The sequence below is a fragment of the Bombyx mori genome, chromosome 3, assembly GCF_030269925.1.
Source record: "Bombyx mori chromosome 3, ASM3026992v2".
NCBI classification, from domain to species: Eukaryota; Metazoa; Arthropoda; class Insecta; order Lepidoptera; family Bombycidae; genus Bombyx; species Bombyx mori.
This window is the reverse complement of record NC_085109.1, coordinates 2,279,336-2,296,030: the sequence shown is the minus strand read 5'-3', so window position 1 is coordinate 2,296,030 and position 16,695 is coordinate 2,279,336. Positions and strand designations below refer to the sequence as shown.

General features: G+C 37.4%; 1 protein-coding gene and 1 long non-coding RNA gene across 5 annotated transcripts in view; one reads left to right on the top strand and one right to left on the bottom strand.

Annotated features, from left to right (window-relative positions):
* Positions 1 to 3,363: 3,363 nt before the first annotated feature.
* On the bottom strand, positions 3,364 to 7,174 carry LOC110384831 (uncharacterized). The gene is made up of 3 exons (XR_002430216.3): positions 7,040 to 7,174; positions 6,434 to 6,544; positions 3,364 to 3,665 (listed from the first exon to the last, which is right to left on the bottom strand). It is a non-coding gene; the product is annotated as an uncharacterized LOC110384831 (long non-coding RNA).
* Positions 5,241 to 16,695, top strand: part of LOC101737013 (aquaporin-11) — a 31,738-nt gene continuing 20,283 nt past the window's right edge. For 2 of the 4 annotated variants that reach the window (XM_038020043.2, XM_038020034.2), the window contains exons 1-2: positions 5,241 to 5,684; positions 5,777 to 5,863. In XM_038020043.2, coding sequence (XP_037875971.1) covers positions 5,813 to 5,863 — 51 coding nt within the window. In that variant the 5' untranslated portion in view covers positions 5,241 to 5,684; positions 5,777 to 5,812. The remainder of the gene's footprint in view (positions 5,685 to 5,776; positions 5,864 to 16,695) is intronic. The other 2 variants (XM_038020051.2, XM_038020037.2) reach the window with 1 other exon arrangement.

The window sequence follows — 16,695 nt, the reverse complement described above, 5'->3', positions numbered from 1 at the left end:
CTGCATATATACAAGTTCCGAACAACAACATTCGGCTCTACCGCGATATGCAGGCGAAGTAAATTGTCCCTTAGAAATAAGGTGACACTACAAAACTTGCATACACCCTGTCATGACCTATGCAAGTGTAGTGTTCGCTCACAGTAAGTATCTGTAGTCGGAATCGATGCGCCACTTCGATAAAGCGGCACGACACGAGAACCCTATCATCGTGGCCGCCGGTAACTACATTCTCGATCCTGCGGAAAGAATGGAAAGCAGTCGACGTCACCCCAAATACGTCATTTCGGATCCTCCCGATCCACTAACGGTGCTTTTAGGTATCTCAAGCACCGGTCAACGTTCTCATCGAACCCGTCGCTTGCGACGAAGGGCTCGATGAGGAAATTAACCCTCAGACAGAGCCAACACAGAGTTTCTCGCCGGATCTTCTCAGTGGGTCGCGTTTCCAATCCGATGGTAGATTCTGCGAAGTACGGCTCTTGCTAGGGTTCATGCTAGCAACATCGTCAGGTTTGAACCCCGTGAGCTCACTTATTAGTTAAGGTTACGCTGATATAGCCTCTCAAGGCTATCAGCTAAGGTAGGAAAAAAAAACAACAACATTCGGACCGTTGGTCTACCGAGCAATGTCTCCCGCTCGATTTTTTTTGGATTTTTTTTATTTCCCTTGTAGGCAGACGAGCATATGGCCCGCCTTATGTTGAGTGGTTACCGTCGCCCATGGACTTCAGCAATGCCAGGGGCACTGCCAGGCCGCTGCCTACCGCTATAGATACCTCGGTGGAAGATCTTCCCTATAGATATCTTTTCCACAACACAATTAAATACTTGATTAAATCGACTAAATCGCTAACTTTTTCTGGAAGTTTGGTGGTGGGTTGTAGCGTTTCTCTGACTAGTAGCTTCTTCGACAGCATGAGTGCCCCTCAAAGACCCACGAAGAGTAAAAAAATAGGGATGTGAGCGTTATATAATATTACAATAAAGTGACAAATTAACGAACTAATTTAATAATACAAATTTATCCGGACTGTATTTAATAGCAAATTTAGAAATCATTATTATACTTAAGTAACTCACAATAATAGCATTTGCAGTTCGTATACTGGTGAAATTAACAAGCTTAAGAAGCGAGAATTCTGCTGCTACTGTGAATATGATTTTGATTTTTTTTTCTTTTAACTTTTTTCTTTATCTCGGTAATTGTTAAATGAGCCACGTCAATTTTATGTTAAACGGTTAGCGGTGGTCAGAGGTGTCACAGCTTGAATGTCACCATCCAGCTTGAGACATGAAATTTAACTGCTCTGATCTGAACTAATCGAATTATAATGGCTGCCCCTCCCTTTGAAACGGAAGGCACGACTGCTTCATGATTTTTCTTTTTTATAGCTTAGATGGGTGGACGAGCTCACAGCCCACCTGGTGTGAAGTGGTTACTGGAGCCCATAGACATCTACGACGTAAATGCGCCACCCACCTTGAGATATAAGTTCTAAGGTCTTAAGTATATTTGCAACGGCTGCCCCACCCTTCAAATCGAAACACATTACTGCTTCACGGCAGAAATAGGCAGGGTGGTGGTACCTACCCGCGCAGACTCACAAAGGTCCTACCACCAGTAAGGTAGAAATAGTTGGGTTGGCAGGACTTACCCGAACGAGTATAGAATATACCAAGTATACGCTAGTTGACGATCGCAGTACGCTGGTATAGTACATAGAGAACGCTGATGCCTAATCTTTGGTGGATCCTTTATTCCCCTTTTATAACATCAATAAGAAAACTAGGTAAGGCTAGTAGTGTGTCTGGGCCCTAACCGCACAGCTACAACACTATTCAGGATGCTGTTTTTTTCCCCTGCTTATGCTGATAGCCTTGAGAGGCTCTTTCAGCTTCACACTAACGTGTAGGTGAGCTCACAGGGCTTAAGCCGGAAGTGTTGCTAACACTGGCCCCAGAGCAGTGCATATCAGAATCTACCACCGGATCGAAAACGCGATAAACTGAGAAGAAACTCAGTGGGCTGTATCTATGAGTTAATTTACTCGTCGAGCCCTTCGTCGCAAGCGACGGGTTCGGCGAGGACGGTGACCGGTGCTTGAGGTACCTAAAAGCACCGTTACTGGATAGGGAGGATCCGTAACGACGTATTTAGGGCAACGTCCACTTTTTACCATTCGGTCTACAGGATCGGGTATGAGGATGCTGATGGTATTAACATATTAACACATCGTTGTTACCCTACAGTAGTCAGAGCTGCAGGTGTCAGTTAAAGCGTTGCAGACACTAATGTAATCACGTCGGACACTTGCTCTGGTGTCTGGAATAAGATTTGCTTACATTAACAAATAAAATTTATTTGAATAAGTTCGTCTTGCAGAATGCTTTTAAGATCGCGTTGCAGGCGCTGTTGAGTAATAAGATTCTTCGTGAGCAAGAGAGAAAGAGAGGGAGAGAGAGTGACATTTTCACATTCAATAATGTTAAAGTCTCTGTAAACCTCTGAGCAACTGAGGACTTGTATTACTCAGTTGCAAAGGGACATTAAAATTATTGCAGACTTCCAATTAATAAAAATAAATACAATGTAATTAATGTAATTAAACGTCATTTAATTGAGAATCCAGCTCGTATGCTTTTTTATTTTTCATTATTGCTTAAATGAGTGGACGAGCTCAGAGCCGACCTGATGTTAAGTGGTTACTGGAGCCCATAGACATCTACAACGTAAATGCGCCACCCACCTTGAGATATAAGTTTTAAGGTCTTATGTATGCGTAGGTATATAATCGTAGAATTATCGTTAATATTACTAGTGAATATTAATTTGAATTATGTTGTAAATGAAATATTATTAAATAAATTAAATGCAAAGGTTGCCAGCCAATAAATTTAATGAAATTTATTTATTTATTTTTGGAGGAGCTTACGATGAGTAATTAGGTGTTTGTAATAATATTCAACAATACAAGGTACAAGGAGCGTGGGGCGTCCTCCAACCAAATGGACTGACGACTTAGTGCGCACGGCGGGAAGTCGTTGGATGCGGAAGGCGGAGGACCGCATTATGTGGAAAGCATTGGGGAAGGCCTATGTCCAGCAGTGGGCAGATAAAGGCTGATGATGATGATGATGATGATAATAATATTCAAGGCTGTTACTTTTTATTTATTTATTGTTTTAGAAATGTTGCCGAAGTTCTCACTTGGTGAGCCGTGACTGCAAGTGTCTGCACATCATAACTTAAATGCCGCCACCGACCTCAAAACATGGGTAGGCGTTTTCGACCCGGAAAAGACAGGGCGGTGGTTTTACCCGTGCGGACCTCGCAACAGTTTTAATATAAAAATATACCGATTTTTTATGACCATATCAATTATATTAATGTTCAGCTAATTACCGACTAATTAACTACAAAATATTTGGTGTGCGGTTGAGTTTATTAAAGAACTCAATTTTACTAAAGTCTTCTATGCAGGAGGAAGATAGACTTTCCTGTTATTAGGATCAATTTAACTAGATCGTCTCCCGTTGAGAGTTCATAGATTATGATGGCGTAGAGTTTATTTAAATTGTATTATTTGAAATTATTTCTTTGAAGTGAAGTAATTTTTTCTTGTATTTCTTGTGGTAGAAGAAACTTTACCAACATTCAGTTTCTGAAAAAGAATTCTTCAATACAATTATTGAGTAACACAACAAAATAACTATTTATTAATTCTTTTTAGAAACTTTAGTGCGTTATTTAGTTAGATTAGACGCGACACGTGTCTCTGATTGTGTTTTTAATTTCAATTTTTTATTTTGATTAAGCTATCGCGCGGTACGATTCTATATCTGGATACGAAAATGGCTTATGTGGTTTGGGCATTCATGAAATACAGATTGAAAGAAAAATTGGGGATCTATATAGCAAAGATACCTAAGTACATTCTCTTTTCTGTTTGTAAACAAATTTCCTTGATTTTTCTCCATTTAAAAATGTCGTACCAAAGTACCAAACACAAAAGTACAAACCGTAACAAAAGGCAGAATGTAATTTATATAACGGACCTAAACATTGAAGTGTCATTGATTAGGGTCGATTTTTTTCAGAACGCAATTAGCCATCTTTTCCGTTATTTCGTATTTTGTGACTTCATAATACAATAAAAAATAAGAGTCTCTATTTGGATTGGAAAACTGTTTTGTTTTGATACCTAGTGTCTTTAGAACGATAAAAATGGGCACTATAGCCATATATACATATACTTGTTCACTCTATTTCTTCTTTCAGGTTTTTGTTACGTTTTTAATACACCTCGATTTGCCCTACCTATTCGCTGGTAGCATAAGGGGCTATTCCAACTACGTCCGGACGGGTAGGTGAGCTTACGGGCTCAACCTGAGAGAATTTGCTAACATAAGCCCTAGCAAGAAAGAGCAGTGCTTCGCAGAATCGACCACCGGATCGGAAACGCGACCCACTGTGAAGATCCGATGAGAACTCTATCTACATTGATAATTAACGAGTTCTTTCCACGAGTTTCAATTTTAGTCAGTTTCCGATATATCAGTGACACTAGTCTACTAGACAGAAGTAGGCCGTGTAAATTTTTTTATAGTTAGATGGGTGGACGAGATCACGACGCACCTGGTGTTAAACGCTTACAGCAGACCATAGACATCAACGAAATAAATGCTTCTCCAATCTTGAGACATGCATAATGCTTCACCGCTGAAATAAGCGGGGCGGTGGTAACTGTAATATAGTATTAGCTAGCGTATATTTATTGATTTGGGTAGAAGCGACCATCCAGCCAATTTCTGTGGCGAATCAGTCACGGCTTCCCGCTTGAAGGATGCTAAAGCCGTTATAAGGTACAATTAAGACTTTCACATAATGTTTCAAAGGCGGCACTCTATAATTTTCGTATCAAAAATGATAAGCTCGTTTGACGAGTTTTCCGGCTCTTGTTAGGACTGTAACTCCTTTGGAAACTGACAATTTATTTCGAATATCTTTAGGCAATTTTTTTGCTTAGATGGGTGGACGAGCTCACAGCCCACCTGGTGTTAAGTGGTTACTGGAGCCCATAGACATATACGACGTAAATGCGCCACCCACCTTGAGATATGTTCTAAGGTCTCAAGTATAGTTACAACGGCTGCCCCACCCTTCAAACCGAAACGCATTATTGCTTCACGGCAGAAATAAGCGCGCGGACTCACAAGAGGTCCTACCACCAGTAGGCATTCAAGCTTAGTGTATTTCGTAAATAGCAGATCGTCTTGTCTGAAGTTTATTATTCTTTGTCGTCCGCACGACGCGGGTCTTCAGCGACTTCTATCACACGTTCTTTTATAGCATCTTGGACATGTGGTTACCACAGGCGTTGCTGTAATTTTTGTTTTTTGTTTTTTTTTGCTCTTTATATTCCCGTTCGCGACGGTATAAATTCGGTTCCCGGGTGTCGGTTCGTTCAGTCGCGCATTTCTATATTAAGAACCGCCTCGAACGGCCTCGGTCACGATGCCCGAGCGCACAACAAGACGACTAACAATAAAAACTGAACGCTGTACGTATTTTATTAACACGAAAAAGATATTACGTATAACGTGAATGGCATAGAAAATTACGAAAAAAAACACAATTAATACGTTATAACGTAAGTGCAAAATTATCTTTCGACGTAATGGTGAGTTTTCAGAAAATGGAACGCGGGAAAATTTTTCGTTTTCTTTAGAGAATCGATTCATTGAAAGATGAACTGTTGAAATTTTTTTCCAGATCTCAATGTGACTAGTAAAATAGTTTTGTTGCAAAATGAAGTTCACTATAGACGTCCTTGGTGTTTTTCTTAAAGTTGTCGTCAAGGTGAGTCCGTTTGAATCATATCGATATTTTAACGCTCTAAAGACGAAGCTAACAGCAAAATTGCATTAACAATTTTAACATAACACATGAGTAATATCGTGATAATGAATACCCTATCCGTTTCCTTCTATTTAACTTGCGAATTTTAAAGGTTTCAACTAAAAATGTCCGTGATAATGAAAACTGAATCATATGGTAATTTCGAAAAAATTATCATTACCAAAAAAAAAATTAGTGATATTTAATTATTATTTTTATTGCTTAGATGGGTACACGAGCTCACAGCCAACCTGGTGTTATCTGATTACCGGAGCCCATAGACATCTACAACGTAAGTGCGCCACTCACCTTGAGATATAAGTTCTAACAACGGCTGCCCAACCCTTCAAGCCGAAACGCATTACTGCTTCACGGCAGAAATAGGCAAGGCGGTGGTACCTACCCGTGCGGACTCACACGAGGTCCTACAACTAGTAACAATTAACCAATAGTTCAAATATTATTATAATACAATAAGTTTTTTTTTTGTGAATGACAGTGAGAATATAAATAGTTTAATGTTGTTGGCACCGTGTGTTTTCGATGATAGTTGCGTGGGATCACTGGCGTCATTGATGCTTCAAAAATACGGTGGTTATTAAACGTCCATTTTGATTCAGTACGGTCTGTTACCGACCTTACCTGTTTCGGCAACAAAATAATCATATATTAACACCTTTACCCATAAATGCCTATAAAACAACCCCATATGGGACCTCTTAGCTTTCTTAACACGTTGAATGCTTTTGTCACGCGGTGGGCCTGGCGTACCTATACCATTCGGGCCAAGCCAAAATCGGGGAATCAGTAATTTTTATCAACTTGATATTTTCATTCTAAAATTTATAAAATGCGATAATTTGCACGGTAGATAAAAAATTGTGATTTATACCGTCTAGTTTTTAAAATATTTTAAAAGGCTTTTAAATAAGCTTGATAAAAACTACAAGTTTCTATTGGATTTGAAAACCACGCCATTCGGTTCGGCTAAAGGGCCACGCGGCTCACTTCCATACGCGTTTTGTTTGATAGCTGCAATCTGTGGCTTGTAGGAAGCGTTTACGTTGGAACCCTCACGCGGCTCACGGGTGACCCTCACGGCCCGAACGGCTCGGTAAGATAAGGGATAAGGCTCACCGGTGAGCACCTGGGCCTAAATGAACACTCGATTTTTCTTATAGCGTTCAAATATGTCGGGCTTTAGATGGTTAGCGATGTAGTTCCTCCATATGTGTAAATGTTTCCTATTCAAATTCTATTCACGGAGAATATAAAATCGATCCTGTCATTGCCTCAATGTCACGTAGACGTGACGAAATAAGTATTATTTTTTTAAAGGGATTTTATGACCTGGTAACTAAGACCTTTAAGTCATGTCTTATTTTAATTTATATTTGTATTTTTATAAAAATAATAATATGGAGTGAAATGAAATGAAATGAAGATGATTAATTTGAGACATTAATCAACTGGAGTGAAATTAATTGAAATGAGATGATATGGTATGAAATATAATGTCAGTAAAATTGTGGTTATTAACTGAGATTTTTTCAGTAGACTTTTTGGAGGATCCCGAGAAGTGACGTCCAGCGGCTTTGTTTCATTTTCCCACATTTGTGCACTTTCACAGATATTAAACAGTTAATAAACCACCGTTATTACACATTTAAACCTGAAGAAACACTAAATAGACAAAATAAAACAAATCACACAACTTTACTCCTCGCGTTCCCGCCAAAAAGCCCACGAAACAAGTGTAACGTCTAAGACAGATAATATTTAAGGTAATTATTAACACTTAATATTGAAGGTCTAATAATAATAATTCATTGCGTTGAAAGATGCTCGAACGACGAACGTGTGGTGTTTATGATTCGCGTTTCAAATAACGTGTCTCACAGGTGAATTAACGATAAAAACTATAATTTAAATTTGTGTTGATTTAGGATTTGTTTCAATATAAGATAAAGAATAAATTTTCTGTCAACTCGCGGTTCACTCCTCGCCGTCCCGCCAGAAAGTTCTAGTGAACCTTTTTTTATTTATTCGTTGGAGAGGCAAAGGGAATGTAGCCAATAAGGACATTTTCATAAAAAATACTGATATGCCATATCTGTTGTATAAAAAGCGAAATGGAAGAGATGAAATTGAATTAGATAGGGTGAGGACAAGTCATCACTGGTAAACTTTGTTCCCAAAACGAAATTTAGTTTATTAATCAAACTAGATCAGTGTATTTGCTTGAATGCAGGACATTTGACGAGATTTCAAAATGTAAACATACGCTCGTGATCGTTCGAATATAAACGCTACATTTCACGAGAATTAACAGCTCTTTATTAACACTAGAGGTCCCGCAGTAGTCGAAATTCGACTATAATTAATTGGAATTGTAAGTTTGTACACTATTATGATTGTATTTTATACTTCTATAATCACAATTTCGCCAAGACTACACTATAAAAAATAGAATATTAACAAAGACAAACAATATTTAAGAATTACAGACGTCAAGAACAAAAGCTTGACAATATATAGTATGCATGCGTATGTGCGTCAAATACATGGTATGTAGTGTGTGTAATGTTTTCTTTATTGATTTAATGTATCTCTTATGCATTCTTTTAAAAAAATATTAGCATTGTGCACTTCTTCTGTATATTCTCTATAAGTGTGGAAAATTTCATACCCCTCCGTCCGCGCAATTTTCGTAAAAAGGGATACAAACTTTTTGCTTCACGTATTAATAAATAGATTCGTTACTTGACTAGTTATATACACGTGATGGTACATATATGCTTTTCAAGGCCTATCGAAGTCTGAATCTGAGTATAACTAGAATAATTTCTATTATTGTCTATCTAGCCTTTAGGCGTTTAGTTACGATAGCAAAAATGTCATGTATAGCTAACGTGACCATACGTCCCGATTTTGTCAGGACAGTCCCGCTTTCGGGCATTCTGTCCCGCTGTCGCCCGCGAGGTCGACACAGTCCCGCTTTTGCGAACAGACCAAACGATAAATTTATTTCAATAAATTAAATATAAATAAATCATGTACCTACTGAGTTCCACGCGTATCTACAAGACTCGATATTTTGGAACGAAATTGGTTCAGCCGGCAAATACAAAAAAGCGACATCAAATCAAACCATTACTAGGGCTTAGTAAGTCATGTCTAGTAACTATTTTGTGTTTAGTGTTTTGATTCATTGTGTTATTCTATCTTCTTTATTAAAATACTTGTAAAACATTAAATACTTTTTTATTATATAATTTACTCAAAAAAATGAATGGTCACGTTATGTATAGCCAAAGACAAAAAACTATATAGATGATTCTAAAAGTGTGATTCGTCGATAATTTTAATTTCTGTTTCACATTAATCTATGGAGTTAGATTACCGGTTGCGAAAGCATAAAGTGAGTGATTAAGCTCGAATAGAATAAATAAATTAATGATTTTTTAAATTTGTGAAGGTAATCTAAAAATGTTATCTGTACTGATATTATAAAGCTGAAAAATTTGTTTGTTCATTTGAACGCGCTAATCTCAGGAACTGGTCCGATTTGAAAAAAATGTTTACTACTACAAAGTGAGACCCACTATAACGCGAGCCCTACTACAACGCGAGGCCCACTATAACGCGAGGCCTACTACAACGCGAGACCAACTACAACGCGAAACCCACTACAACGCGAAGCCCACTACAACACGAGGCCCACTATAACGCGAGGCCCACTATAACGCGAGGCCTACTACAATGGGAGGACTATTACAACGCGAACCCTGCTACAACGTGAGGCCTACCAATAAAAACAATATTAATCTACTATAATCTATATATTATTTGACCGCAGACTAGTCTGTTTAAAAATAATAACAAAAGTTTCACAATTTACAACAAACAAAGAGTATATTTATAAATATGTACACATAAGATTAATAATAAATTACAATTTCCGATGCGAGGGCGGGTCGCTAGTTAATTTATATCTATGGTTTTGGATTATCATTGCGTTACATTATTTTTATTCTTATGAATAGGCTTATAGGTTTATTTTTAAATGTTATAGGCGATTAAATTCATATTAAGAGCCCGTATGTACGTGCATAGGTTGGAGTCAGTCTCGCGCGCACAACAATTCCAGCTTGCAGTGTTTGCGGAGCGTAACCGAATGTAATTCAATATTTACTCAGTACCACTGACCTGCACCTTCCACGAATTAAATCTCGCCGGTTCGTAGTGAGTTAACAGGCATAGTTCTCGTTGTATGCATATCCCGTGATGCGAGTATCATCATCATCATCATCAGCCTATAGCAGTGATGCAAATAGGCCATAGGCCAGTGGTTCCTAAACTTATTTGGCTACTGCCCACTTTGAGAATAAAATATTTTTTAGCGCCTCCAATTTTTTCTACCTACTTAAAAACCACTATAGCGAGAGCTCAAAAAGTGTCTAAAAGTCCTCCTAGATGAAATAAAAAATCGCCCCCAAGCCTCTACACAACGCTCCCATTTTTTTCTGGGTCTCTTACCGCCCCCCATTAGGCCTACAGCGTCCTCAAGGGGTCGTTATCGCCCACTTTGGGAAAAACTGCCATAGCATACTGAACCCGATCTTCGGCTTCTCTCATCCAGTTTCTGCCAGCCACCCTGTATTCATCGTCACTCCACCGCGTCTGAGGGAGTCCTATACCAAGTTTGCCAATTCGCGATCTCCACTCAAGAACTCGCTTACTCCAACGGTTATCGGTTCTCCGGCTAATACGGCCAGCCCATTGCCACCTTAGCTTACTAATGAGAGTATGCCGAGCCTTAAATCTTGGTAAGCGAACGAAACTAAGATATATAAGAATATGGCGATTTTTTTGTTAAAATGTGTTCAGGAAACTTTGCTGAAGACTACTAAGCTCTAATCATAATTAATTTAGAAGAAAAAACCATTTAGAAGGAAAAACATAAAAACATTAATATGTCTAATGGAAAATAAAACCCCTCTTTAAATCGGATCTCCGATCATTCTGGATTGCTCTCAAGTTTTAGGACAAGATAATACAATTTAAAAATATGTGCGATAACTAAAATAACGCTGCACTTAATAATGTCTTTAAGTGTTTTTATTACCTATAGTCTGGTCTGGTTTGGTCAAGTTGCACACAGAAGGTAGAAAATCCATTTTAACCGAAAGCGAAAATTGTTTTTGTTTTAATGCAAATGTCAGTGTAATGTCAATGTAGGACGGCCGTCTGGTGTAGTGGTAAGTGACATGGTCACTACACAAGGTGGTCGCGGGTTCGAATCCCGCCAAGGGAAGATATTTTGTATGAATAATATAAAATATCTTTTCCAGGGTTATCGATGTATATTAAATATATGTATGTGTATAATAAAAATCTTACATTTATTTGCGTTATCTGGTACCTGTAACACAAGTTCTTTACGAACTTACCACGGGACTAGTTAGCGTGACGTGGTAAAAAAAAAAAAACATAGATAATAAAAAAAACACATTCATTTTGACATCTAATTCAAAGGAGGTTTAATGTAGATAAACCAGGTGGCCTGATTCGTTATTCACAGAGCATCGCGAAACTTGGTCGAGGTAATTCGCATAAGATTTAGATGAAAACTGTTTGGTGGACATTCGCCGTTATACTTCGTAGTCGGAATGGGAAAAGGGGGTTTTCCTGAGTTTTTACGACCTTTTTTATTAAAATATGGTTTTCAGGCACAATTTACTTGTAGATAATGAAGGTATGGTATTAGGAATTTAATTGGTTGGATAAAAAGAATTCTACTTGGTAATTTGAAGTCATTTTATTCATACACTGGCCCCTTGACAACGGATCCTTTAAAAGATGTTTCTATAAAGTATAAATTTAATAATCTGTTACTATTTTCAAAGGACTGTTTACTGGTGGTAGGACCTCTTGTGAGTCCGCGCGGGTAGGTACCACCGCCCTGCCTATTTCTGCCGTGAAGCAGTAATGCGTTTCGGTCTGAAGGGTAGGGCAGCCGTTGTAACTATACTGAAATCTTACAACTGATATCTCAAGGTGGGTGGCGCATTTACGTTGTAGATGTCTATGGGCTCCAGTAACCACTTAACACCAGGTGGGCTGTGAGATCGTACACCCATCTAAGCAATAAAAAAGAATAAAAAAGGAGCTTTTCATTGTTTGGCCTTAATTAACTCATTTACCTACAGACTTGAGTATGTTATGAAATTGAACACATTATTTCGCTTCGTTAACGACAACAACAATAAATGATTATTACTTTATATTTACGTAAACAAAACCATTCTCAAGTTTAAACATAATTATAATTTTGCGTTTCGCATAAATTGTACGTTATTCAGGACTTGTTGACTACACTTTATCTAAGTTCAAGCGCTGGGTGCCTATCATGAAACATCATTTATATATAATAATATATTTAGATATTTGGAAAACAAACCGCCTAATATATGACCGCCACATGGAATGTTAAATAAACAAAAAAAAGTTACAGAAGATATTTTCTTAGTACTGACGTTATGTGCATATTTTTTTGACAGCTTCATTTAGTGCACACAGAAATGCAATAAGTCGAGATATATTGATATTTTTCCTGCCTATGCTTTGAGGGGCTATGTCGACTTAACGAGTAGGTGAGCTTACGGGGCTATAACCTGACGAATTTTCTTACAAGCTCTAGCAAGAGCAGTATTTCGCAGAATCTACCACCAGATCGGAAACGCGATACACTGAGAAGATACCGCGAGAAGCTCACTGGGCTGTATCTGAGGGCTAATTTGCTCGGCGAACCCTTCGTCGCAAGGCTATTTCAGCTTCTCCTTGACGTGTAGGTGAGCTCACGAGGCTCAAACTGGAGTGTTACTAGCACTGGCCTGGAAACGCGATACACTGAGAAGATCCGGCGAGAAACTGTGGGCTGTGTCTATGGGTTGAGTTACTTGTCGAGCCCTTCGTCGCAATTAACGGGTTTGACGAGAGCGGTGACCGGTGATTGAGGTACCAATAAGCACCGATAGTGGATCGGGAGGATCCGATAAGACGTGCTTAGGGCGTCGTCGACTGTTTACCATTCGGTCCGCAGGATCGGGTATGATATTGCCATCTGGTAGAGCATTCAAACGCATAGACCCGGTCCAATATAGCATGATGATATTATTGTAATCATCATAGCATATTTATCGGTTTTCGTAGATATAATAAAAAATAATTTTACATTTTTATCGGTCACTAGCTGACCCGGCAGACTTCGTAGTGCCTTAAATAAAAGACGGGGGACGACTGTCCGACGGGGGACACATCAAAAGAAAAACTTGTAATTTTTATTTAATTCCGAGCATTCTCATATTTATTTAACTTTTGAACCATCTTTGGACTTCCACAAATATTTCAAGACCAAAATTAGCCAAATCGGTCCAGCCGTTCTCGAGTTTTAGCGAGACTAACGAACATCAATTCATTTTTACTAGTGGCCCCTCTGTAGTCGAAATTCGACTATAACTAATTGGAATTGTAAGTTTGTACGCTATTATGATTGTTTTTTATACTTCTATAATCACAAATTTCGCCAAGACTACACTATAAAAAATATTAACAAGGACAAACAATATTTAATCTATTCTCAATTTGACCACAGACGTCAAGAACAAAAGTTTGACATTAAATAAATAGTATGCATGCGTGTGTGCGTCAAATACATGGTAGTGTGTGTAATGTTTTCTTTATTGATTTAATGTATCTTTAAGCATTACTTTAAAAAAATATTAGCATTGTGCACTCCTTCTCTATATTCTCTATAAGTGTGGAAAATTTCATACTCATCCGTCCTCGCAATTTTAGTAAAAAGGGATACAAAGTTTTTCTTCACGTATTTATATATAGATAGATTATTGACTACGAAAACTGTAAAGTATTCGAAATGTCGAATGACTTTATTAGGTTAATTAAAAATTTTACATAATTAAACAAGTCAATCGTGGTTGCATTAGTTACTATCGTTGCTTTAACTAAGTAAGCTAATTAATACTGGAGGCAGGTCCTCTTGTGAGTCCGCACGGGACTACAACCCTGCCTATTTCAGCCGTGAAACAACAATGCGTCTCAGTTTGAAGGGGGGCGCAGCCGTTGTGACTATACTGAGACCTTAAACTCATATCTCAAGGTGGGTGGCGGCATTTACGTATAAGTGTATGGGCTCCGGTAACCACTTAACACCAGGTCGGCTGTGAGCTCGTCCAACGATGAATGCAATAAAAAAAGTTAAAAAAAACCTGTGTGGGTTAACATGCTGTGACCACCAGAGATTGTGGATGAGCATTTCAGAACTATCTATATATTAATACGTGAAGCAAAAACTTTGTATCCCCCCTTTTTACGAAAATTGCGATTGCGCGGAAATTTCCACACTTATATAGAATATAGAGAAGAAGTGCACAATGATAAAAAATTTTTTAAATAATGCATAAAAGATACATTAAACCAATAAAGAAAACATTACACACACTACATACCATGTATTTGACGCACACACGCATGCAGTATTTATTATCAAACTTTTGTTCTTGACGTCTGTTGTCAAATTGAGAATAGATTAAATATTGTTTGTCTTTGTTAATACTTTTTTATAGAGTAGCCTTGGCGAAATTTAAGATTATAGAAGTCTAAAATACAATCATAATAGTGTACAAACTTACAATTCCAATTAATTATAGTCGAATTTCGACTACTGTGGGACCTCTAGTACTCATAGTAATGTGACACATTATAAATCGCAGTATGCTAATTAGCCAATAATTAATTACGACTGGTACGGCAATCCTATCGCCTATCTCGTAAATTGTCGATGAAGTGTAATGTAGGGAAACAAGCATTTTGATTTAACATTACTGATTTGACAACGCCATTAATAGATTGTGTCATACGGTAGTCGATGTTTTTCTAACCACCTTTAAGACGATTTTTTTAAAGTACAAAATAATATGAATTTTATTTGTTATTTATTGTGACTTGCTCATTTCCGATTGAATACAATTTGATAAATGTGAAAAAAGTAGTGAAAATTGTGAAATTTATTTACAAAAATTATGTTCACATGCATATGTGGCCATTGTAAAATAAGTGAATAAAAAAATCAAACGTACAAATGTGTACCGATTTCCCTAAAGAGATAAATTTAATGCTAGTAATTGTAAAATTAATTCTACGGGGAGTAGAATCAAATGACTATTGATGGCCGCTGACTGTAGATAAATTAAAATTAATTTTGATTTTTTTATAGGAGTACCAAATAAGGCTACTTTACTGGTGGTGGGACCTCTTGTGAGTCCGCGCGAGTAGGTACCACCACCCTGCCTATTTCTGCCGTGAAGCAGTAATGCGTTTCGGTTTGAATGGTAGGGCTGCCGTTGTAACTATACTTGAGACCTTAGAACTTATATCTCAAGGTGGGTGGCGCATTTACGTTGTAGATGTCTATGGGCTCCAGTAACCACTTAACACCAGGTGGGTTGTGAGCTCGTCCACCCATCTAAGCAATAAAAAAAAAACACCACTTATTTCAAATAAATAAATAGAGGTGAAAATCTAGATTCCCTATTATAAAATTTAAACAAAGTACCTATTGTATTGTATAATGAATGGAATTTAAAGTCGAATACGATATTTCCAAGGAAGTCGAACGCGTACAAAGATAGCCCCCTTTTCTTCGAGCTCTAAAGGGGATAAATGTATTCTGTTGGCTTGTTTATGTCTATTATTCTTTATATTACCCACTTGCCGTTGTAGAATTAAACTTGTAGGTACAATTAATATTATAATGTCTTTAGTTTTCAACAAATCTTTAATAACGTAATATTTTTATTATTTCATAATGTAGGACAAGAATTACTACAAATGTTGATGTTAGTACTTGAGGGCGCTGTACTAATCTATACATATAAATAAAATTGGAGTGTCTATTTGTTATATTGAAATAACCGCTTTTTACTACACGCATATGTATGTATATTACGGTACATGCACCAAAATAACATTTTTTACAATTTTTGTCTTTATGTCTAAAAAAGTAGCCTAAGTTACTCCTTATATCATCAGCTACCTATCAGTGAAAGTCTCGTCAAAATCTATCCAGCCGTTCCAGAGATTAGCCGGAACGAACAGACATATAGTTGATGTCCATGGACATCAACGCGTTTCGGGATATAAAGTCAAAGTGTTCATTGTTGTATTGCATAACGATTGTTTCTCGTTTCAAATTAGAATACAGGATTGCTTTGCAACGAACAGGGGTGGTAATTAGTATTATACTAATTAGTAAGTTAAGGAATACAATATCAGTAGCCGGAGACCAGCATTGGTCTACTAAATAAACTAACTAAACTAAACTACCATCTGATCTTAACTGTAGATTCAAGGTTAATGGTATTAGAACGTTGTCAGAAGAGATTTTTGGTAATAGGCGTGGTAGACTGCAAATGGCAGTTAGTTACTTAGTAATATGATTATTAAATAATGAATTAATTAAGCTCTATCCAATTATTGTGGAATCAAATAAAGCTATATTATTATTATTATATATGCAAATAATATAATGACAGTCAGAATGCAGAATGTCAGAAATGCTATTTTTAATAAAGTATTAAATCACTGTTAAAATATAAAAATGTAGGTGCACTATCTCAATATGCAGTTAAATGTGGTAAAATATTAATGTGTTAGGTAGATATTTAGCCAAACTGACCTTACACGGGGCGTATCAATGTATATGTCGGCGT